The 22,402-nt window shown below is 27.8% G+C and overlaps 6 protein-coding genes across 26 annotated transcripts; 3 read left to right on the top strand and 3 right to left on the bottom strand.

Moving 5' to 3' along the window:
* The first annotated feature begins 263 nt into the window (after positions 1-263).
* On the top strand, positions 264-2,382 carry Catsup (zinc transporter catecholamines up). 2 transcript variants are annotated; one of them, XM_072898545.1, is made up of 4 exons: positions 264-1,484; positions 1,677-1,752; positions 1,842-1,981; positions 2,075-2,382. In XM_072898545.1, the coding sequence occupies exons 1-4, from the start codon at positions 528-530 to the stop codon at positions 2,081-2,083; spliced, it is 1,182 nt and encodes a 393-aa protein (XP_072754646.1). In that variant the 5' UTR covers positions 264-527; the 3' UTR covers positions 2,084-2,382. The 2 variants fall into 2 exon arrangements, with proteins under 2 accessions (XP_072754646.1, XP_072754645.1); XM_072898544.1 differs by lacking the exon at positions 2,075-2,382 and having other exon boundaries at positions 1,842-2,017.
* Positions 1,889-15,331, top strand: LOC140669062 (uncharacterized). 14 transcript variants are annotated; one of them, XR_012047295.1, is made up of 8 exons: positions 6,764-6,901; positions 7,506-8,092; positions 8,441-8,821; positions 9,090-9,263; positions 11,888-12,083; positions 14,299-14,377; positions 14,547-14,617; positions 15,122-15,248. XR_012047295.1 is itself a non-coding variant. In XM_072898539.1 (7 exons), the coding sequence occupies exons 2-6, from the start codon at positions 7,508-7,510 to the stop codon at positions 14,355-14,357; spliced, it is 1,395 nt and encodes a 464-aa protein (XP_072754640.1). In that variant the 5' UTR covers positions 6,764-6,901; positions 7,506-7,507; the 3' UTR covers positions 14,358-14,377; positions 15,122-15,241. The 14 variants fall into 14 exon arrangements, 10 of the variants coding, with proteins under 10 accessions (XP_072754635.1, XP_072754637.1, XP_072754640.1 ...); XR_012047294.1 differs by having other exon boundaries at positions 14,566-14,617; XR_012047297.1 differs by lacking the exon at positions 11,888-12,083 and having other exon boundaries at positions 14,566-14,617; positions 15,122-15,251.
* Positions 3,947-7,080, bottom strand: Ttc19 (tetratricopeptide repeat domain 19). 4 transcript variants are annotated; one of them, XM_072898548.1, is made up of 5 exons: positions 6,836-7,080; positions 5,408-5,823; positions 5,038-5,300; positions 4,456-4,763; positions 3,947-4,379 (listed from the first exon to the last, which is right to left on the bottom strand). In XM_072898548.1, exons 2-5 carry the CDS (start codon positions 5,750-5,752, stop codon positions 4,180-4,182), a joined length of 1,116 nt encoding a protein of 371 aa, XP_072754649.1. In that variant the 5' UTR covers positions 5,753-5,823; positions 6,836-7,080; the 3' UTR covers positions 3,947-4,179. The 4 variants fall into 4 exon arrangements, with proteins under 4 accessions (XP_072754649.1, XP_072754650.1, XP_072754648.1 ...); XM_072898549.1 differs by having other exon boundaries at positions 6,810-6,946; XM_072898547.1 differs by lacking the exon at positions 6,836-7,080 and adding an exon at positions 6,381-6,517.
* LOC140669068 (uncharacterized) lies at positions 9,879-17,510 on the bottom strand. 4 transcript variants are annotated; one of them, XM_072898555.1, is made up of 3 exons: positions 17,225-17,510; positions 16,713-16,950; positions 9,879-10,016 (listed from the first exon to the last, which is right to left on the bottom strand). In XM_072898555.1, the coding sequence occupies exons 1-2, from the start codon at positions 17,337-17,339 to the stop codon at positions 16,730-16,732; spliced, it is 336 nt and encodes a 111-aa protein (XP_072754656.1). In that variant the 5' UTR covers positions 17,340-17,510; the 3' UTR covers positions 9,879-10,016; positions 16,713-16,729. The 4 variants fall into 4 exon arrangements, with proteins under 4 accessions (XP_072754656.1, XP_072754652.1, XP_072754655.1 ...); XM_072898551.1 differs by lacking the exon at positions 9,879-10,016 and adding an exon at positions 11,376-12,064 and having other exon boundaries at positions 17,225-17,508; XM_072898554.1 differs by lacking the exon at positions 9,879-10,016 and adding an exon at positions 13,377-13,512.
* A 215-nt stretch (positions 17,511-17,725) lies between these two features.
* Positions 17,726-18,801, top strand: LOC140668736 (small ribosomal subunit protein eS19-like). Its single transcript, XM_072898021.1, has 3 exons — positions 17,726-17,856; positions 18,010-18,080; positions 18,354-18,801. The coding sequence occupies exons 2-3, from the start codon at positions 18,010-18,012 to the stop codon at positions 18,745-18,747; spliced, it is 465 nt and encodes a 154-aa protein (XP_072754122.1). The 5' UTR covers positions 17,726-17,856; the 3' UTR covers positions 18,748-18,801.
* A 379-nt stretch (positions 18,802-19,180) lies between these two features.
* On the bottom strand, positions 19,181-22,239 carry Rrp1 (Recombination repair protein 1). The gene is made up of 9 exons (XM_072898020.1): positions 22,048-22,239; positions 21,562-21,620; positions 21,281-21,305; positions 20,982-21,197; positions 20,781-20,907; positions 20,572-20,715; positions 20,197-20,340; positions 19,915-20,095; positions 19,181-19,548 (listed from the first exon to the last, which is right to left on the bottom strand). The coding sequence occupies exons 1-9, from the start codon at positions 22,204-22,206 to the stop codon at positions 19,428-19,430; spliced, it is 1,176 nt and encodes a 391-aa protein (XP_072754121.1). The 5' UTR covers positions 22,207-22,239; the 3' UTR covers positions 19,181-19,427.
* Between the last annotated feature and the right edge of the window lie 163 nt (positions 22,240-22,402).

Here is a 22,402-nt window from a genome sequence, read left to right on the forward strand (position 1 = left end):
CAACGTTCGGACCGTTCGGACATACACTCGATTCGTTTAAAATAATAACAGATAATTCTAAAGAATGTCAAGCAAAGTCTCTTGCCGACAAATAAAATATTTTCTCGATTGTACGACAAAAATCAAGTTTTGAAATCTTGTATTGAAATTGATATTTGACCAATCAAACCAAAGAAATCTTAGTTCCTTTTATTCTGATTAGTCGAATTCCAATCTTTCAGTTTTCAATTGGCAACATTGGCATCACTGCGCAAATGAACGAAGACGATGTTGAGGTTGAGGTACCAGTGGGTACATACGGATGTGATGGATGGTTCGGTATACGTGGTTATATGACATATTCTGTTGAGAAAATTTCCATATGTGACGTATTTTATTGATAAAATTCACACATATGATTTATTCTGTTGATAAAATTCCCGTATGTGTCGTATTATTTACTATATTTCCGTAAGCACGCATACATCGACGATATATTGTCAACGTGAAGACGTATTTCGATTGGTAAAAACGACAAAGAGCGCACAATGACCATGGATAACCGGCAAACTTCCATACACAAGTGGATCTCGAGAATAATAATCTTTACGTTTCTCGTGCTTATTATTTTAAATCTGCCGACTATTTGCAGTGCTCATGGAGATCATGACGAGGAACCGCCAAGTTATAAATATTCTGAAAAAGCAAACAAAATGTATTTAAATCAACATCAACATCATAATCACAGAGGTCACGACGACAACCACGATTCTGGTCATCATCACAAACACCCGCATCCTGTGCCACCAAATGTCTCGCGTCATAAAAGTGACATTTTTTTGACAGCTATTGAATCGACTGCGTTCATATCTATTATACCTTTTCTTATATTATTCTTTATACCACTGGATAATACTAACAAACACGAATCATTGCTCAAAATTTTATTGAGTTTTGCAGCTGGTGGCTTATTGGGCGATGCGTTTCTTCATTTGATTCCTCATGCAATGGTTCCTCATTCGCATGGGTCTTCTTCGGAAACACACTCGCATTCTCATAGCCATGACAATGAGGAATCAGGACATCATAAACATGACATGACTGTTGGTTTATGTGTACTACTAGGATTAATAGTATTCTTAGTAGTAGAGAAGGCAATTCGCATTATTAAAGGTGATCATAATCATTCTCATGTACATCATACTCCTCAAGAAAAAAAGGAAAATATCTCAAACCCATCAGAGAAGAAAGAAGAGAAGAAAAATAACAGTAAAGCAGTTTCTAAAGAATGCAAACCACCTAAAAGTGACATAAAGATTGCTGGTTATTTGAATGTGGCTGCAGATTTTCTGCATAACTTTACAGATGGTTTAGCTATAGGAGCTAGTTACATGGCTGGAAGTAATATTGGTGCTATAACAACACTCACAATTTTATTGCACGAGATTCCACATGAAATCGGCGATTTTGCCATATTGGTGCAAAGTGGAGTTAGCAAACAAAAGGTAAAATACAAATCTATGCAAAAATTAAAGTTTGAGTTATATAAAGTACTATGTAACTGCAATCTCAATGATACAACTTACAGTTACATACCATCTTTTATAGTATAGTTTTTTTTAATTACATTTTCTATTAAACTTTAATTCCATTTTTGCATAAATCCTGCAATTTCAAAATCTTAATTTTGTTTGCAGGCTATGATGTTGCAAATGATTACTGCTGTAGGAGCTTTATTAGGAACCGTTGTTTCATTGCTGACAGAAGAAATGGGTAAGAAATATATAATTGTAAGCTTATGATAAGAGATGTATTTTAATTCTTACTTCATATTCTATCTAATTTTATCTTGTTTATTTTAGGTGATCTCGCAACAAAATGGATTCTTCCATTTACAGCAGGAGGTTTTATTTATATTGCAACTGTTTCTGTAATACCAGAACTTTTGGTTGCTACTAAACCTTGGCAATCAGTTATGGAGATTTTGGCACTTCTTTTCGGAGTATGCATGATGGTTTTTATAGCAGCCTATGAATAGGAAACAGGTTTGTTACAGAAGACAAATTTTTTATTTTATTTTAATTTATTTTTTAAGATCTGTTGATTACTTAAAATAATATCAATGGAGAAGAGCAATGCATTTAATACAATTGTACACTACAGAAAAGATATGCATTTTCTTAGCTTCATAGAAATAAATACCAGTAATACAAATATCATTATTTAATACTTCTGTGACTTGCATTTATGTTTAAAAAGTGAGTAGAGTTAATGAAAAAAATATAAAAAAATAACATTTGTGCAAGTTACTATAACATATTTTTACATTGAAATAAAAATTTTGCCATCTGTGAAGTATAAATATATTATAAAACACATTTTGCCAGATATTGAAATATCATCAAGATTGATATATTGTAAACCAATGATGCGTTAGTTATTTTGCAACATAATTATTTTGTAATAAAAAGTGGTTATATATATTATCTGCATATGTTAGTTTATGTATTTTCTTTCAGAGTAATAGTTATAGTACACATCTGTTCCTACATCTTTCAGACTTATTAATTAAAATATTTTTTTAATTTAATTATTAATTAATTTAAAATATAAATCTTTTGTGTGGATATACACATATTTAATCTATGAGATAACTTATTATATTTTGATTCTAATTTTATTTGTTATAAAAATAACTCAAACATAATTACATTTGTTAGAGTTATAAAATATTAAATTGTATATATTTAAAAAAGTACTTAAGTTACTTATTTTCATATCTAGGGTGCCTAAAATAAAAAGTAATTGTCCGAGAATAATCAATAATTCTAAATCAAATAATTATTAGTGATGAAATAAATAATTTTTAGAAATTTTTTAGAAGTAAATAATAATGAAGTTTTATGTAGAGTAGATAAATAAAAACTTGATTAATTTCTTGTTATTAATTAAAGCAACTATTTTCATAATTTTATAATTAATCTTTATTTTGTTTTTATAACACAACCTAGATATGATATATTCTCTGAATAATTATTTTTTCTCCTCTAAAAACTGCCAAAAATGGTTATATATTTTTACTTTAAAATAAATATATAATTTAATGTATTAATTGTAAGTACTTCTACAATTAATGCAGATGTAATCTGCTAATAATAAACGTGATATATTTACAAAGATGAATGGTATATATGATGAATGAAATAAATTGTATTAGTATAGTTTATATGTATGCTTCTTAAATGTATAATAAAATATAAGTACTACAAAATGAGCACAAATTGGCCATGCTATAGAAAATATGACTTTTTGCAAATATAGTAAATTGTAATTTTCATAAAAATATATATTGGTGCTATCACAGATTGCTATTATGATTCATCACAAAATATTTCGTAAAAATCTTATATGAATGGGAATTGTAAATATAGTAGTTAGTAATATCAAAATCGCTATGTTAGTAGATAGCAAAAATGATCAATAATTATATATGAATTATACATTTATAGTTTGTATTATATAAAGATTAATGCACATGTCTATTATCTAACCATAAGAGAGAGATGTGTATGTGTACTACAATTATAAAAAAAGAGCAAGGCTGATATATCTTATATGTGAATAATTCACATTTGAAATATAACGTATGTGAGTGACTCTACAACTGCACAAGATGCCAATACGCGTGTGGTAGCAATAGAGTATGAAAGTTGGTAATATGCATATGTTATCATTATTTTATACATAATATTATGTACACACATTTAATATTTTATATTCAATTTTTTTTACGATTGAATAATAGAAATAGATTCTTGTAGAATGAAGATAAAGAATATATAAAAATGTATTATAAAATAACTAATCTGGATGTTTGTGTGAGATAGAATATAATAAGTGATTACATAAATTATAAAAGACAACTACATAGATGCAACACAAGATTTCAAAAATAAAATATATCCAGTTTATGTATCAATGGTGATTATTCAATGAATACTAAATAATTAATAGTTCATTTTATAAGAAATTGAATTTTTTTGTGCATATCATTCAAAGTTTCAATGATTTAATTATATAATAATCATTGAAACTTTAATGAGATTTTAAATATTCTTTTTAAATATATTTACAGAGTTTGCACACATAAATATTTCTAATTCCAACAAAACTATATTGTATATTTAGATAATCTAAGAATTATAACGACAGTAATCGTTTTACTTCCTTCAGACATTCATCGGCTTTTAATAAGGAAGCATTGTCATCCCCATTCTTAGCTATCGTCCTTCCTTGTTGACAAGACTTTTTGGCTTCATCATATAAACCTTTTTTCAGAAATATATTTCCTAAATTTACGTAAATCAAACCCAAGTCAACCATATCAGGTAAATTTTTTCCTAAAAACACACAATACGTAGTACATTTCATGTGGTTATAATTAATACATTAACAAAATTATTATATTAGTATTACCTATTTTTGTTGCAGCAGACAAGTATTTAACTGCTTCATCATATTCTCCTTGCATGTAACTAACAGTTCCCAAATCGTTAAGCAAAATTATAGTCTGTTCATGTTCTTCACCATTTATCTTTTTACATATATCATAAGCCTGAAGAAAGTAGTTAAAAGCTTCGGTATGTCGAGATTGTGAAAACAACATTCGCGCATACCAATCAAATGTCATACCCTGTAGCAATATAGCATCTTCATTTTCAGGATCTTTTTCAATATGCGACTTTAAGTTCTCTATACAAAATTTATAGCCCTGTTCTGCTTTCCTGAATGTGTACAATATATATATACATAGATATATGTATAGATCATATATTTTATAATTAACATATATTAACATAGTATATGATAGACAGCAGAAAGCTCAACTATTAAATTAATTATTGGATATTTAAATCTTATTTTTCATCATATATTTTGAAAATATATAATTATTAATATACTTTTACTATTTTTTACTTTACTATTTACCATTAATATACTTTATGAAAAGCAGGAATAAAATTTAAAAAAAAACAGTTGAATAAATTGCTTACTTACTTCATCTCTTTTAGTTGTTCAAATACTTTAGCCATTTTTAAACTTATGTGAATGACTCTCATGTCATCTTCTGAAACTCCGTTTGACATTAGTCTTTGCAAAACTGATACAAATAATTTTTCTGCTTTACGATAGTCTCCAGTATCAAAGGAAAGATTAGCCATAACATCATAGATATATGTAATAGCATCATAATGTTGTATAGTTTGTGCCTGGCGTAATGCTAAGTGTAGCATTTGTTCTGCCTTAGCAAATTCTCCTTTCTGTAAAGGGAAAGCAAATTTAGTTGAAACTGTACGAAATTCAAATAAAGATATGCTGAATAAAAAATATATAAAATGTATGACAGGTGACACGTTCAATATCCAACCTGTATCAGCAATACAGATCGCTTGATCATCATAATAACTTCTGGAGTTTCTTCGTCAGACTCTTCGATACCGAAAAGATAATTGAATATTAATGTCGGCAGAGATACAGCCAGAAATATTTCGAATCTTTCTCCCTGTGACTTATGTTCATCGTAGAAACGATGTCTTTTTGTCGTATTAAGCCGCCACGATCTTTTGAAGATATTTTTATGAATATGAATATTATATCGAACATTTGCTGTCGAACGAATAAAATCGACGTTTGACAGAATGTACTTCGACATACGAGGTATTATACGGTACATTTTTTTTGACAAGTAAAGAGCCATATGCATGTGCATCATCAGCTGCAATCAGCTGATTGACTAGAGAGTTGTACTTTTGCTGCTTTTAGTTTCCTTTTTGCTCTCTTCATCTAAACAAAGATTATAATAGATATTTTTAGAGAATAGACAGACAAATAACTGGTATGTCCAGCATGCAATAAAATTACGACATGTCATGTGATAATTGCAATTATCATAGGTGCTATAGCGAATTAATCGTAATAAATGTTAGGTGCTAGGTGTATTCATTTTAGGTGCACTTTATATATTTGACCACAGCGCTGATAAGAAAGTGCAACTAAAATGAACAGATTCAATGCAGCATTTGACATATGGTATACACTGATCATATTTTGCTGATAAGAACATTCTTGCGCCATTTTACATATATATATATATATATATATTCATGTATGACCTAGATTTTCAAATTTTTATATCAATCTTTCACATCAATAATAAAATTAAAAAATTAGATTTACGATGAAAAAATAATTTTTTGACTTTTAAAATATTTTATTAAAAATGAGAGATATGATATACACATTACTTTCTAAACTGGAACATAATCTTTCGAATGACACCGACATATATTTGCTTTCAAACCGGTAGTAGACGATATGACAATTGTAAACAATTTCTATACATTTGATACGTAACTCTGCGACCAGCTGATACGTCGTAAATATAATTAGAATCAGCTACCTCTACTGCTACTACACGTATACATATATACATCATTAAAAAAATCAACAAATAAATGGGAACGGTAAGCAGGTGTGAAGTTTCGAATTTCCCGTAAAATTTATCCTGAAATTACGCGTGGATCTCGTGGAACGAAACAAATTGATCGCGATCGATTGATTAGAATTTAATTTTTCGCAAAGAAAAGTTAAGCGCGTAGAAAATTCGCGGCGGACGAAATCGCGCGACGCGCGACAGGTAGGTATGTATGTACGCGTCATGTGTCATGTGTGTATGTACGTGCACGCACAGAACAGGTGTGTACGTGTCATGCACATCTCCTCGCGACCCCACCTCGCCGTTACAACACTGACGTCCCGGTCCCGCCTACCTTCGCCGTGCAACCATGTCGTATACCTTGATTTCGTGATTCGTCGTGCACCTCTTCGACTCGTGGGTATGAGACAGGTCATATCGCAGCAGGTAGGTGTGCGCGGCTCGATTTGTTTTTTCGTCGGACACGCATCCTAGGTCACGCAAAGTCGCGCAAAAATCGTGTTCGCCAATCGCGATCACGCGATTATCTCGTTAGGCGCGCCCGGCGCGCTTAATTAAGATACGAATCGAACGTGTGTACATCTCGACGCTCGATCCCAGATTTCCGCACTTCATCTGTTGCCCTTCGAAGACGATATCGCGACTCTCGTCGCTCCGTTTCGATCCTTCCAATATGACGAAACGAATCTCTACCGATGGTCTCTCACACATGATGGATCGTTTCTCGCGAGAACATCTTGATGACACGTTCACCTTCTCGGATTCCATATCCGGACACTCCCTTCTAATTGAGTGAAATCAATTACACGTGTAATTGTCGCGCAATCAGTGATAATGATTGTCATTAAATGCTTAATGAGACAATGATTTTTAAAGATATAAAATAATGGTGTGTTTAATAAGCTATTTTACATACACTGTTTATTGTTATACATAATATACTTGACTAATAATCTATTATTGTTCTTGCTATTTGTGTATATTGTGTGTGAATAAATTATGTATCTAATTTAGATATTTCTTTTTACAGTCATGAGTTCTGAAGATACAACTGATAATGCGACGGCAGCTAATCCTTCTAGTATAGCTATGAAGACTAAGAATTGGGTCCAATTTGAAGACGAAACAGGTCCAAAAGAAACTACAGATGTAGGAAAAAAAGCCAATAGTAGCGCAGCTGCTATAATAAAGCCTGAGTCGGTTACAGTGCAAATCGACAAAATTAATAAAAGTATTGATCCTGATATTAATGATAAGAAAACTAATGAGTATAGAGGTGCTGTGATAGCAACCGAATCCGTCCAGATTAATTTAGATAGATCAGGTTTAAGTCGTTCTGTCACATCTGATATTCCGGATCATAAATTACCATCTGACGTTAGAACGTCGGAGGCCAAAAGCGCTTCTTTAAAAACTATTGATCTAAGAGATGTGTCCAATGGTAGAAATACAGCGAGCAATGTTGTCAGTACATCTATCGGAAACATTAGACAGGGTTTTGCCAATGGTGATACTATCGTTACTCTTTTGCCAGTAAATACTAAATGGCCATGGATTACTCCAGCTAAGTTTAGACCAGAATTAGTACCAGAAGAATTGATGGCACAAGGATTAACGGTATGTAAAAAATTTACATATTTTATATACTTTTTAATATATAATATCTATTGTCATTATTTAATATTGTTATTAATATTAGTGATTCTATGATTATTTCATAAAATAGTAACTTTTCTACACATGTATAATTTATAGTTGAATATTTTATCAGATAATCTTCAATTTTACATTAAAATTTAAAAAAAAATACTTCATGGTCAACTTATATAATACTACTTTAAAATATTAAAGTAATTAAAATAGAAATATAAGCTCTTTCTATACATTATAAAAAATATATAAAAATATTCTAAAAATATATAAAAATATATATAACAATATTCTAACAAAATTGATATATTGTAGCTCACAGTGGAAGATTATGTGCACATAATGGAGTTACTTGTGAATGATGTGCGCTTCAATATGTATAACATATGCTACAAGAGGATTCTTGTCCTTTGGATATTCACCGCCTTTATTGTATTGCTTGGTCTGCTATTCTCTGGTGTAACTGGTCTTACTTTATTCGGGCTCGGTATCATGTGGCTGATCCTAAACGCGGCTGCAATATTCTTTTGCATGTTTATCAAGATAAAACTCAATCACAATCTCGAGAAATGTATGGCTCAAGTCAACAAACATTTATTAAAACACAAAATATTACTAGGATTAGATGACAGAGGAAAGATCTCCTGCCACAAAGTCAACTTATGTTTCATATACTTTGATACTACCGATTGTGTTGTAAGTGCTATATATAATTTATACTAAATTTATATAGTAAAATTTTTCATTAATTGATGTAATTTAAATGCTTAATTTTTTAAAGTTGTATAAGTTAAATAGTTAGTCAAGAAAAGAGAGCAATGCTTGTATATGTTTCTATGTCTCATGCGAAGAGAAATGTCTATATATAGATACAAAAATGTTTCTCTGACTATTGCTATGTTCTTTTATTTTTGTCGTTTATATATCATACAAAAATCTAATATAGTGATTTGTCTTATAACAGAAAAAGCTACAAGAAGTAATAGAGCGAGAAGAACGTGAAGGTAGAGTAATTGGCAGTGGTGGTGATGACGGAAACGAATTGACCCGACAACGAGAATTACAGCAGCGTATGGACATTGACGACAGTGACATTGTTATACAAGGCAGCACTACCACGAGAATCTCTCGTAAACAGGTAAGCCGTGTGTGATCTCTACAATCCTTTTTCCTCAATTATTTTTGTACATTCAAAGTCTTTTCTTTTTCTCTTTTTTATTTTATATTTTTAAAGTTTATAATTTTTTAAGTTGAGTTATCTATTGTTTTATTGCATAAAACATTTTTATATGCATATTATTTTTATAATCAAACTAAAGATATACATATTAAAAACTGAATGAGGAACACCATTCTTCCATTTGTAAATATCAATTGACATGCGAAATAAACCAAAGGTGCAGTTTTAGATCAGTTATTTTTAATAATATTTAATTATATTTCTATTTTTGCAAAGTGTAAACATGTCTTATTTTAGTACAGGTGATATTATATAAAATAAATAAATAAATAAAAATTTTCGTACATAATATATCGACGCACCTTTAATTCTCCATTATAAAAACTTTAATAATTCTATAAACACACTTTATGTGTGCACAAAATTTGACCTTACTGATTGCGATAATTTGCATCAAATGTTTATTATGTGTGTATTATATTAAACTACCACCAGGGCAAAAACGAACAAGTATTCTGCCGTTATGTGCAACGTTGGGCGAAGGATTACTTGCGACGACGTTTGGATTGGACAGTTGACGAGGAGGGTGGAAATCCTTCTTCGCCACGTCACTTAGCGTCCGCTCTGTGTCCATGTCAATATATAGAGGAATGGTTACGTAATAAACCACGCGTTCAGGGCAGAGATTTTTGTCCCAGATGGAGTAGCTTTCTGAGAGACAGAGGCATTTGAAATATATTGACTAGTTATTCTATATATTGTTTATATATTATTGAAAACATATATATATGCAATTTTGCATGTATATTTTTTACATTATTATTCAACTCTCGGATTGTTATATAAGTATTTTAACATTTCGATAAAATATGTATGATCTTTTATACATATGTACCATTACTTACATTCTGTACTTATTTTATTATTGTTATGCAACATTAAAAAGAATCTTGTTTTCAATTTTATTATTGCAATATAAAGATAAAGAATCAAACTGAAGAGAGTTTATTCTGAGCAATATGTGAGCAATATGATTGAGAGTCTAAAAAAATGTGAACGATTATGAATAGCTTCCAAAGAAAATTGATATTTGTTGATTTGCAAATAACTTGAAATGTTAATATAATTTTTGATTTATAAAACCAGGTTATATTTAATATTCATAGAATGTGGCCATTTTTATTCATATAGAAATAACTATAAATCGTACAATACATAGATGACAATACAAGTTTTAGCTTAAGACATTTATTACATGTTAAAAGAGTTGTAAAGAAACCCTATGCCTTTGAAATTTCTTAAAGCTAATCTTTAATGTGCTTGTGAGCATATTGATGCAATTATTTTATTCTGATTATTGTTTCTTATTAATGTGTTTGTTATATTATTTTAGAAATTATGTTTATAGATTTTATCATTTATATATGCGTTTAATTTTACAATTTATTTTGAATGTACTTAATATTTTATTTAGAAATATTGACAAATGTACGAATAATCGATGCATGACAAGTGATAATCTTACTCAAAAGTTAAATTACTATGATTTTGCTAACTTGATATAATTATGCCTACAGTATTGAAAAATGAATTCATAAAAAATTGCATATACTTATTTTGACTTCTGATCATGCTTGATTATCAATAGAGTTCATGGATCGTTTTTTCGTTTTTAGATCAAGGCTCATTCACATTCCATATTTAATGCTGAATGTAATTTTTAAAGTATATCATTTTAAAGATGTATTGATATTTATATTATTTATATATATTGACATTTAGCATTAAATTTGAATACAGATCTATATCTTAATAACATCTATAGAGATAGATGTAAATAGCATAAATGAATATGATAATCTTTATTTTAGATTATCCTGATCATTTCTATTTTAACATTCCAGTAAATTGTTTTTTAGAAGGCTACTGAAGGATACTATTTATCAAAATTTTTAAAATTTATATTTATGTAGCTTTTTCATTTATGCTGATAAACGCTTTATTAATCTCCCTTTCTACCAATGATTCTTTGATGCTCTATATATACATAATTGCATTTAGCATGCACAATCCTTGATTATAGATAAATTTTTATGGGATTATACATACATGTAGAGAACAAATGTACCTGTAAAATGGTGAACATATTTTTAATTACGAAATAATCGAGCTTCATGCGTTTTACATAACAACAAGAAAATATTTTATAATGTTATCATAAAACACTCAATGGCAGTCAGATTATTATCATAAGGATAGTGATTTACAAATACTACTCTCTGTTTAAAGATTTAAAAAATTGCAAACTATTGGAAAGAAAGAATTTGCCCATACACAGCTCTATATATAATAAAAATATACATATAACAAATTATAACTTGCAAACTCTTGTGTTTCTTTACATATTTATAGCCATCAGGAAATGCGTATTATCTAAAATGTACCATTAGTATACATCTATTTGAATAGATTTAATCGCACACACAGTATCTGTAAAATCACTTAGAAAAAAAATAGATTATTATTCTGCGTCAGATCTGGCTATCACTGAATGATGATGGTGTGTGTGTGTGTGTTGACAGGAACGGGCGGAGTTGCTGTTGCTGAGGTATGCGTCTCGATGGGCACGTCACTTTGTGCGCCGCAGACTTGATCTGGTTATAGACTCGCAGGAACGCAATAGAGGTGTCATGGGTTTGTCTGTTCCACCGCGCCATTGTGTCTCCGCCCGTTGCCCTTGTCAATTCATTGAGGACCATCTAAAACACAAGCCGAGAGGCAAGTTAACGTTACGCAAATTCTTTCTAATGCCAGACTTCAATTGAATACTGCCAGTGAAGACTGATATGTCAGTTCTAAGGTCACTTAAAAATTTTACAATAGAACTTTTGGAAAAATTACTTGATCCTGCAAACGATTTAATATATAATATGTATGTTCTAGTTGTTATGTGTTATGCAATAGTTCATTTAGCAATCGTGTTTCTGATATTACAATATTGTAAACATAACGTAATAAGAGAGTTATGTTATCAATATATTTATTGTAATAGCAAGATAAAAAAATCATCCATTTGTATTTTTAGTACTACACTTAATTTTTTTTTGTTTTGTTTTGATAGAGTAATAGAACAGAATAATTGCACTGGAAAATAAAAAAGCAGTTAATGATAAAAAAAAATTTCTGCAAGTAAAAATATATTTCAATAAATTTTTATAAATATAAAAATACATAATAATCATGCATATCAATATTTTTGTTAATAAAATACATATTCTATTGGAATACAATTTTTTGATAATTTATAATAATTATTGCAAACGGAGACTATGTATTTATCTTATTTTATTATACATTCCATATGTTAACTGACAATTTATTGAAAATTAATATATTTATGCAAGCATATTTAATGAGAAAACTATGTAGCATAAAAGGTACTTTTCTTATAATATATCTTTCATTTGTAATCTCATTTATAGAGGTATAGCTTTGCTTATTAATGTCACAAAATATTTTTTTCAAAAAAAATATTTTGTTATCAATAAATATCTGTATTGTTCTTTTTAAATTGACTTTTTAAATTAATTAACAGTTATGCTTATTGATTTTACAAATAATATATTAAATTACATATACATTATATACATCATATCATGTATGCACATGTGTCTCACTACAGCTTCTAAACTTATTTTAAAAAACAAAAGAAACTATTTCTTTCTATTCTTCTTTCCATATTTTTCAATTATTAATGGTCTTAGGATATACAATGTTGAAACATTTGGGCAAAATACTCGCTACATTTTGTCAACTAAGATAAAATTGTTCACCATTTTAAAAGGTAAAATTTGTGTGTGTTCTTTTTTCGATTTAAAATATTAACAGCTTATATAACATATTAATTATCATTTTTTATTTTAAGGTGTAAAACATGCGATTGATTATTTGTGATTAATATAACTTAATTAAGGATATTATGTTTACTAAGAATCGGGAGTTTCCTTTTCTTAAAAAATAGCAGTAATAGTATGATAAAGAACTAGATACTGAATGATATTATGTTCGATATACCGTTCGTTGCGGTTACCTCTTGCTTCTTCCAAGTTAAAAAAGACGGGCATTTTCTTTTTAGCCTTTATTATTACTTTTGCTATAAGTATGTAAAATAAGGCATATAATTCTTTCAAAATTATAATCAAATTTTCTGAAAGCAAAGTATATATGCATGCAAGTTATAAATCATATATTACAGATGGAATATGTAGAATTGCATTTTGGTCAAGTCTATAGTGCATAGAATTGCACAAGAAATAAATTTAACAATATTACAAATGTTAATATTCTAAAAAAATATTGAAATCTCTTTAGATTGAGCATTGTATACATATCTCCTTAATTGTTTTTAGTGCAATTGTATACACATAAAGGCTGCTGGTATATGATAAAATTAATAATAGTGAACATTACAAGATGATTCTCATATTATAAGCTAAATATAAGCTTAAATATAGATATCACTGTAGAAATGATGATACATAAACATCACACTATCGGTTTAAAAAATGTAATATTATAATAGTTATACGCGAAATATTTTTCAAATTTATGTATCTGTTATTACGTCCGTCCTAAAATTTACATAGATATAAGCTATGTGTAGTTTAGATGTAATATATTTTTATATAATATTTACAAAGAATATACTTTACATATTACAGAAATCACTTTATAAAATTGTATAATTGTGTGTGTACAGAACCATTGATTTTTATATAGAAACTGCAAAGCATTTTTATATGATTGTTAAAAATGTTGTGGAATAAAAATATATACATATGTCTATTTCTCTTTACATATGTGTTTGTATGTGAAACAGTAAAACATGGTAACATTATTTTTAGTAGTGTAACAACTCATTAACTTTTGTGTTTTAATATGTAACTAACTTTATTATTCACTATTAATCTTGAGGGATTATATTTGCATGCAGCCGGACGGAAGGTGATGAATCTCGGTATATTATCACATCCCCATATCATCAGCACGTAAAAAATAATCTTTAACATTATGTAAGTATTACATAGAACAAATTTTTTTTTATAACCCACTGTAATCAAAAGAGATATAATTTTGATATGTTGAATAAAAAGGGTACATTTATTTGGTATTAATATTCATAACAACATAACATGTTTCATAACATAAAGAGCATAATTTAATTATAGATTGATTATATAGATGTGATACATTTCTTCAGATTCTAACAAATGGTTACTAAGTCTGGTTGCATTTAACATATCGGAACAAAGGTGAATTTACTTCCTAACTCAATTTACAACTCTTCCTGCACGATTCTTTATTTCAAACAAATATATATCTTTTTATTAAATATTATGATATGATGTACAGTTTAAACATGTCTATCCTCATATTAAAAAAATTGCTTTTTTTGTTTATTTCTATTTTATCTTATTTTAAGAAAATATGACTTAAATGTATGTCATATAGCCAATTGTCTGTGAGATTACTGTCATGTTGCCAATAATTGCCAATATTATTATTTTGGCAAAATGACAGTAATATGATTAATCATGCTTAGTTATCTGGATATTTGATTCATAAATTACATAAAAATTAAATACATTTTCATTTTTACTATGTATTGTCATAATGTTATATAAATTTATATGTATTAATAAAAAATTTTTTGTTAAGAATAACATATGAATTATATATCAGAGTACATATTAGGTCTGCATTTTTTATATCTATTTTTATCGATATATATTAATAAGTTAAAATAACTTTTTCAGGGTATCCACCAGGATTTACATGGTGTGCCTACTTTAATGAACCTATAAGTCGATTTGATATGGTACCAAGTATATCACATTAAATAGTTTTTGTCTTTGCAGACTCCATATGTAATACAATATTGGTTAATATTTAGATTTAAATTTATATAGAAGAGAAAGAGCTATATATCAAAATAGAATGCATTGTTACATGTATACATAACATGTATAAATGTATAAGAGAAAAAATTGTTTGTTAATTTTATCTATAATTTATTTTTCGTTTACAATACATTTTTGAGAAGATCTACTTAAAGTAAAGAGAGAATTATAGTGTTATCAGATTTTATAAACATATATATTTTTTATAATTGATATTATAAAATGTATGATAATTTATTTTTATCTTTATCATCTTTTTATTATTATATTTATTAATATATCGCACACATAGAGACACATTTAGTGATTTATTAATTTAAAGTATTAAAATGTTTTTTTCGATTTATGAAAATTTATAGAATTGTTTAAAATAATTGTACGCGGCAATATTGAAGTATAAAAATTGTTATATAAACGTATAAATATATTTTATTATGTAAGATATAACTATATATATAAAGAGAGTCGTATGCTTAATATAGGCAGCACTTGATGATCTCCATCATTCAAAGAGTTATAGAAAATTTCAAATAAAAGTTACACTATTTTACACAAAAATTGTAGAGAAATTTTATAAAAAGTATATAATTTTTATCTAATCAAAATTATTAATATAAGACAATTAATATATATATATCTAAAGTAATTTTCGTTAATTCTTTGAATGGCCGAGGCTGTCAGAGTTCCTTTTAATTAATTTAAATAGTTTAAATGTAAAGATTTAACAAGTAATTTGTAAATTTTTACACAAAAAAAAAAAAAAAAAAATGAAAAGAGTATAATAGGAAATTATAAAAACTACCTTTTTATATATCCCTTATTTATATATTATCTTTTATAGTAAATGTGATCAATCATAAGTATTGCAATATTGTATTATTATTAGTGCTAGATATTAAGTTATTATTGTGCCTTGTCACATAAATTTCGTTGAAATAGCTTTATGGAATATTTGACACTATTAAATAATGTATAAATTCATGTAACAATGTATTGTTCAATGTAATGTGACATATCAATGTTAAAAACAGAAACAATTATTAACAAAAAAAATTATTAAATATTTGTTATATCATAATTATCATATTTGTTATATCATTGTCATAATTATATATATATATATATATATAATGTGTCTTACACAGAATGTTAATGGAATATTCTTTTAATTACATTAAAAAATTACAAAATTAAAAATTTATTTATAATAAAAGACTTGATTTATAAAAAATACTGAAATTTTATGTGATAAATTATTCATTTATTTATTTACAGAAACTCAACCAAAAAATGGCTTCAATAGAAGACAGAAATAAAATGTTGATATCAGTTTAAAATTAATCATTTTAAACTTTTACATTGAAATAAATTGTATGTTTTAATGTAATTTATATTTATATTTATAGCTGTACCAGATTAATTGTTAAAATAATTTAATATTAATTACCTAGTATTTTTATATCTTTAGTATGTTATTAGAGCAGCTTGTGTCTGCTTTCTAATATCATCTGCAAGTTTTTTTATTTCCTCATTATCTGCCTGCATTTGCTGCCTTTCCCTTCTCAAAGTACATTCCAACTGTCTCAACTGCTGTTTGGTATTCAAATAGGTTTTTACTTTCTTGTATATATCATCGGAGTTGTTAATATTTGTCAGACCATAAGATTCTTTTATATGTAAATCATCTGAAATTATATTTATAGGAATACACTTTAATGATTCTTAAGTTACAAGATTAATTCATTTACAGGATAATTTATAATAAATCACAAGCAACAATTAAATAATATATATAAGGAAGATCAAACTTGAACTTTCTTTAATATTCTAGATATAACTTTTCTAAAAAAAAAAAAAACACACTATACTTAATTAAACTAAATCTTTATATATATTAAAAAATCACATATTTATTTATATAATTCAAATCCAACAAATATTATCCAGAGAGATATTTACTTATGATTTTAAATGCTACATCGTCCACAACAGCATTTTCAAGATCTTCTAACATATGTTCATGATTTGGCAGATGAGGCCTTGGTGGTAAATTATTCTTTTTATTACTAAACATTATTGAGTCAATACTAGCATTGCTCTTCTAATTTCAGTCTATTGTTATTCTTCTTTTTTTAATTTCTAAGACAAAATTGCAGTTATTGTTCCGTATCACTATTGTCAGAAAGAAAAGACTTCTTTCCTCTATTATTGTTTAGAAACCAAATAATTTACATATACATATATGCATACGCAATTTCGATAAATCATAAACAAGAAAATACAAGAAAGGGAGAAAAATATTTACGCCTCTGGATCTGGATATTTCTTCTGTTCGAAAATCTACCCTGCTCAAAGCAGGACTGATTAACCAATTAGAGCACAATGATTTCTGTGTTGTTATTGGTGAATCAAATGCTACTCGATAGGCAGATTTTCGAACGTAACCCAAGGTGTTTCATTGAATTCCATTCGGTTCCGTTCTTGCGTTTCTCTTTTCCACGTAAAAGTGGTGCCTGCTAATGTTATAGAACAATACGTGAATTAAAAAGCGCTGTATTTAGTGAAGAAAGTACGAAAATTTACACAAAAATGTACGTAGTCACTTTCAACGCTTTTACAATTTTTATGAGTTATTAAAATATAGAGATTCAAAACACAAAATTCATTCGTGATTCATGTGCTCATGTGGCATGTGTACATATTATTTCACGTGTTTTTTTTATTAAATTAAATTCTCCTTTCAGATGCCATCTGTAACGTTAAAAGACGTGGACCAGCAAAAATTCGTGAAGGCCTTCGCAGCCTTCCTGAAAAAGTGAGTAAGAAATATAAGGGAGTTCGAACCTAACCTAAATTTGCCATGCGTCTAACATTTAAAATTCAATATAATTGTACACATACTCATTTATAATTATCTTTATTAAAAAAAAAAAAAAAAAAATATATTATTTATTTCTACATCATTTACCTTATAAAAATATTATTCTATGCTATTGTGTGCTTCTGCATTCATTCTCTATCTGTGTATGATAATTGATTACGCAAAGATGTATTTTATAATATTACATTGTACTATATAAAATTTTAGAACTGGCAAAATGCGTGTGCCAGAGTGGGTGGACATTGTGAAAACGGCTAAATTCAAGGAGTTGGCTCCTTACGATCCTGATTGGTACTACATCAGGTGTGCAGCTTTGGTGCGTCACATTTATATTCGCAGTCCGATCGGTGTCGGCGCCGTGACCAAGATCTTTGGTGGACGTAAACGCAACGGCACTCATCCCAGCCACTTCTGCCGATCAGCTGGTGGCGTTGCGCGCAAGGCGCTTCAAAGCTTGGAACAGCTAAAGCTGATTGAGAAAGCACCTCTCGGTGGACGTAAATTGACCAGCCAAGGACGCAGAGACTTGGATCGTATCGCTGCGCAAGTTAAGGCTAAGAGCAAAAAGCAACTTAAACTTCAAGAGACAATTACAATTTAGATATTTTATTATGTTTCTGTAACAAAAAATTAAAAAAAGATATAAATCTCTAAATCTGTGTTTAAATTTGTCTGAAATCAACAAAATGTCAGGAGAATATAACAATTAGATAGATGATTACTAAAATTCTAGAAACTGATTCAAAGAATTCTTAAGAAGTTTAAATCTGAAAGGTTGAGCTATAAACATTTCAACCATTTTTTACATATCTAATAATTGTAAGTTATAAAACTAAAGTCATCCGTACAAATATTTATATCAGATAACGAAAACAATTAATATTGTTTTTAGTTCTCATCAATAGTACTAATATAAATAAATAAGAAAGGTCACTAATTACGAAATAAAAAATTCTGGTATTCATATTTTTAGATATATATATTAAGAGTTCCAAGGATAATGAAGAAAGACTAAAATATAATACATGTATCAATTAGAATTGATAAAATTTTATTTTTTATGCTACAAAATATAAAATGAATGTATTTATCTTATCTGGATATGATTACATTATATAGCAAACGAATTAAAAATATTTCTCATATAATACACATCAAAGAGTTTAAATAAGATACATACAATTGATAAACCAATGCAATTAATCATTTGTATACTGATTATTTGCTCACAAGAGAAAACAGTTCCAGTACAGACACTCCTTTCTCAAAAATAAACAATGTTTATTCTAAACTAATATAAAGAATTACGGGACAATGATCACTGCCATAAACCTGTTTCCTTATAACATTGTCACACACTTTATTCTTTATCCGTTCTGATATCAGGAAATAATCCAATCGCCTATATATGAAAAATTTTATATAAATGTAATAGATTATTTTTTCCTTAAATATATAGAGTATTTAATGATAATCAATGAATAACTGAACTCTTTGTAGAAGTAAAGAAATGATTTTTAAGTTGCAAAAATTTTCAGAAACATTACATACAAGAAAGATATTGTTGATTTGATATTGATTTATAATTAATATTGAATATAAGATATTTATCAACAGATATTTAATTAATAAATGTATAATTATTTTAATATCTAATATATACAGAGAGAACTTCGGTTTCTTTTTTTTTGGTAAATCTCTACAAAATTTTTGCTAGCTATTATTTACAGTTTAATATAATTTTAATAAAGATAAATCATTTACTTACCATCCGATATCCTTATTGCGTGCGTTAGCAAAATATGACCAGAATGTATATGCACCTTCTTTGTCAGGATACAATAATCTAAAGCTATCTATAAAGCCGGCGGCTAAAAAATTAGTCATATCATCTCGTTCTTCCTTGGTAAATCCAGCATTCTTAGTATTTGTTTTGGGATTCTTTAAATCTAAGAATCATTGTAAAGTAGTAAATTATAATTTCTAAAAACAATTATCAATATTCTACATTTGAGATTTAATGAAGTTGAAACTAGTACAATAATGATACCTATTTCTTGATGTGCCACATTCATATCACCGCATATAATAACAGGCTTTTTTTTATCTAATTCCTCAATATACTTCTTAAATACCTTATTCCATTCCAATCTTTTTGGTAATGTCACTAACTTTTGTCCAGCATTTGGCACATCTATTATATTATGTTCTATTATTAAATACTGAATATATTTTTGTTAAACTAAGAAGTATTTTTTAAAAGTAGATTTCTTTATATATATATATATATATATATATATATATATATATATATATATATATAAAATGATGAATTGAAGATATATGTCCAATTCTTAATTACAGAATATTAAGTTATATAATTGAAATTTATAATTCCTTTATATGTAGTTTTAAGACAACTTACAAACATTGACCACAAAAAAATCTGGGAATTCTGCTGTGATCATTCTACCTTCGCTATCAAATTCAGAATTGCTTAAGCCATATTTCACAGAAATTGGTTCTTCTTTACAGAACAAAGCAACCCCGCAATAACCTGGCTTTTTACCTATTGAAATACATTTATTAATTATCTGATATATGCATATAAATTTTTCTTCAAGTGTTTCTTACTATCCAGAAAATAATGATGGTATCCTGGCACTTTGACTTCACCCGGCAATTTATCTTTGTTACATTTTGTTTCTTGTAGAGCCACTATATCTGCATCTTCTTTGATGATATAATCCAGTCCATTTTTCTAATTAAATATTAATATAAAAAAACTATTACCAATATAATAAAATATAATTAAAATAAATTAAACAAACATACTTTAATGACAGCCCTGACTCCAGAGACATTCCAAGTACAAATCTTCAGATTATAATTCTTGCCTTCCTCATTTGACTTTGTACATGTAAAATCTATCTCATTCAAATTTGTATCTGTCTTATTTTGCATTTCTTTGGGTTCATTCTTTGCCTTTTTTGTAGTAGATGAATCATTTTCATTAACTTTTTTTGATTCCTTTGATTCGACTCTTGCCCTCTTTGGTGCAGGTTCGTTATTTGATTCATTTGTACGCTTTTTTTTAGGAGTTTTAGATGCATTTAATGTATCTACTTTCTTACCAGATTTAACTTTGGGAGACTCAATCTAGTTTTAAAAAAATATATAGCTTTTATACTATTAATAGAATACCACAAGTATTTGTTAAATTAAATATATGATTGTAAAATTTTTAGCAAATAATATACTGCAATTATATCATATTTTATATATAAGAGAATACTCGGCAGTATATTTTACATATTAATAATAAAAAAATTAATTTTATATTTACATATAAAATTCAAAATAAAAATATCTGTTTATACATAGCAATAAATTAATATTGTATGTATCTCTATACCTTTGCTTTTGGAGCTCGTTTTGGCATATTGAAATCTTATTCTTTGTAAAGAGCAGGCACTGAGAAAAATATAAATAATATTAATGTTTTAATAAACTATCAACACACAAAACAGCTCTTCCAAATAATCTGCTTAAGTCAATAAAATTATTATTATAATAATATGCTCAGAATATATATGTATAAATTTATTAATCATTTATAATCGTATTAATAATAAAAAATGATCTTCTCTTATATATGATTTTGCAAGTTGAATGATTTTTTTAGCTTTATCGGAGAAAAAAAATTTTACATAAATAATATCTCAAAATCGTAATTATTTAAAGAGTAATTGATTATCTGCTTTCACAACCGGTAAATATTTAGCCTAACTACGTCTTTAATCCTGTTTATCGGATTTTATCTTTTCAGCAAACAAGTTAGCTGTTTTCAATCGAAGAAACCACTATTACTCGCTAATTTAAGATACTATTTTTTACGGACCTTAATAATTCTCGTATACGTAAATGGAAGAAATGTAATCAAACGTTTGACAATGAGACAGCTTCGTTTGTTGTACAACTTTAAATTTAGTGCCATTAGCATCAGAGAGATCAGAGCATCTTTCTTCTCACGCTTCTCTTTATTAGAATTGCTCAACATGCATTTTCATGAGCCACTGAATCGATCGTTTGAGCGCTAAAAAGGATCACGTGACTAAAAATAAAGATGTCAATTCGTCACTTTTGGTCACGTGATCCTTTTTGTCGCTCAAACAATGAGTTTCAGCTACTCGTGAAAATTTACTTTGAAATTTACCGACGACAATTTTGTCCCTAGAAACAAACGTTTCTATTGG

The sequence above is a fragment of the Anoplolepis gracilipes genome, chromosome 8 (assembly GCF_047496725.1).
Source record: "Anoplolepis gracilipes chromosome 8, ASM4749672v1, whole genome shotgun sequence".
Taxonomy (NCBI): Eukaryota; Metazoa; Arthropoda; class Insecta; order Hymenoptera; family Formicidae; genus Anoplolepis; species Anoplolepis gracilipes.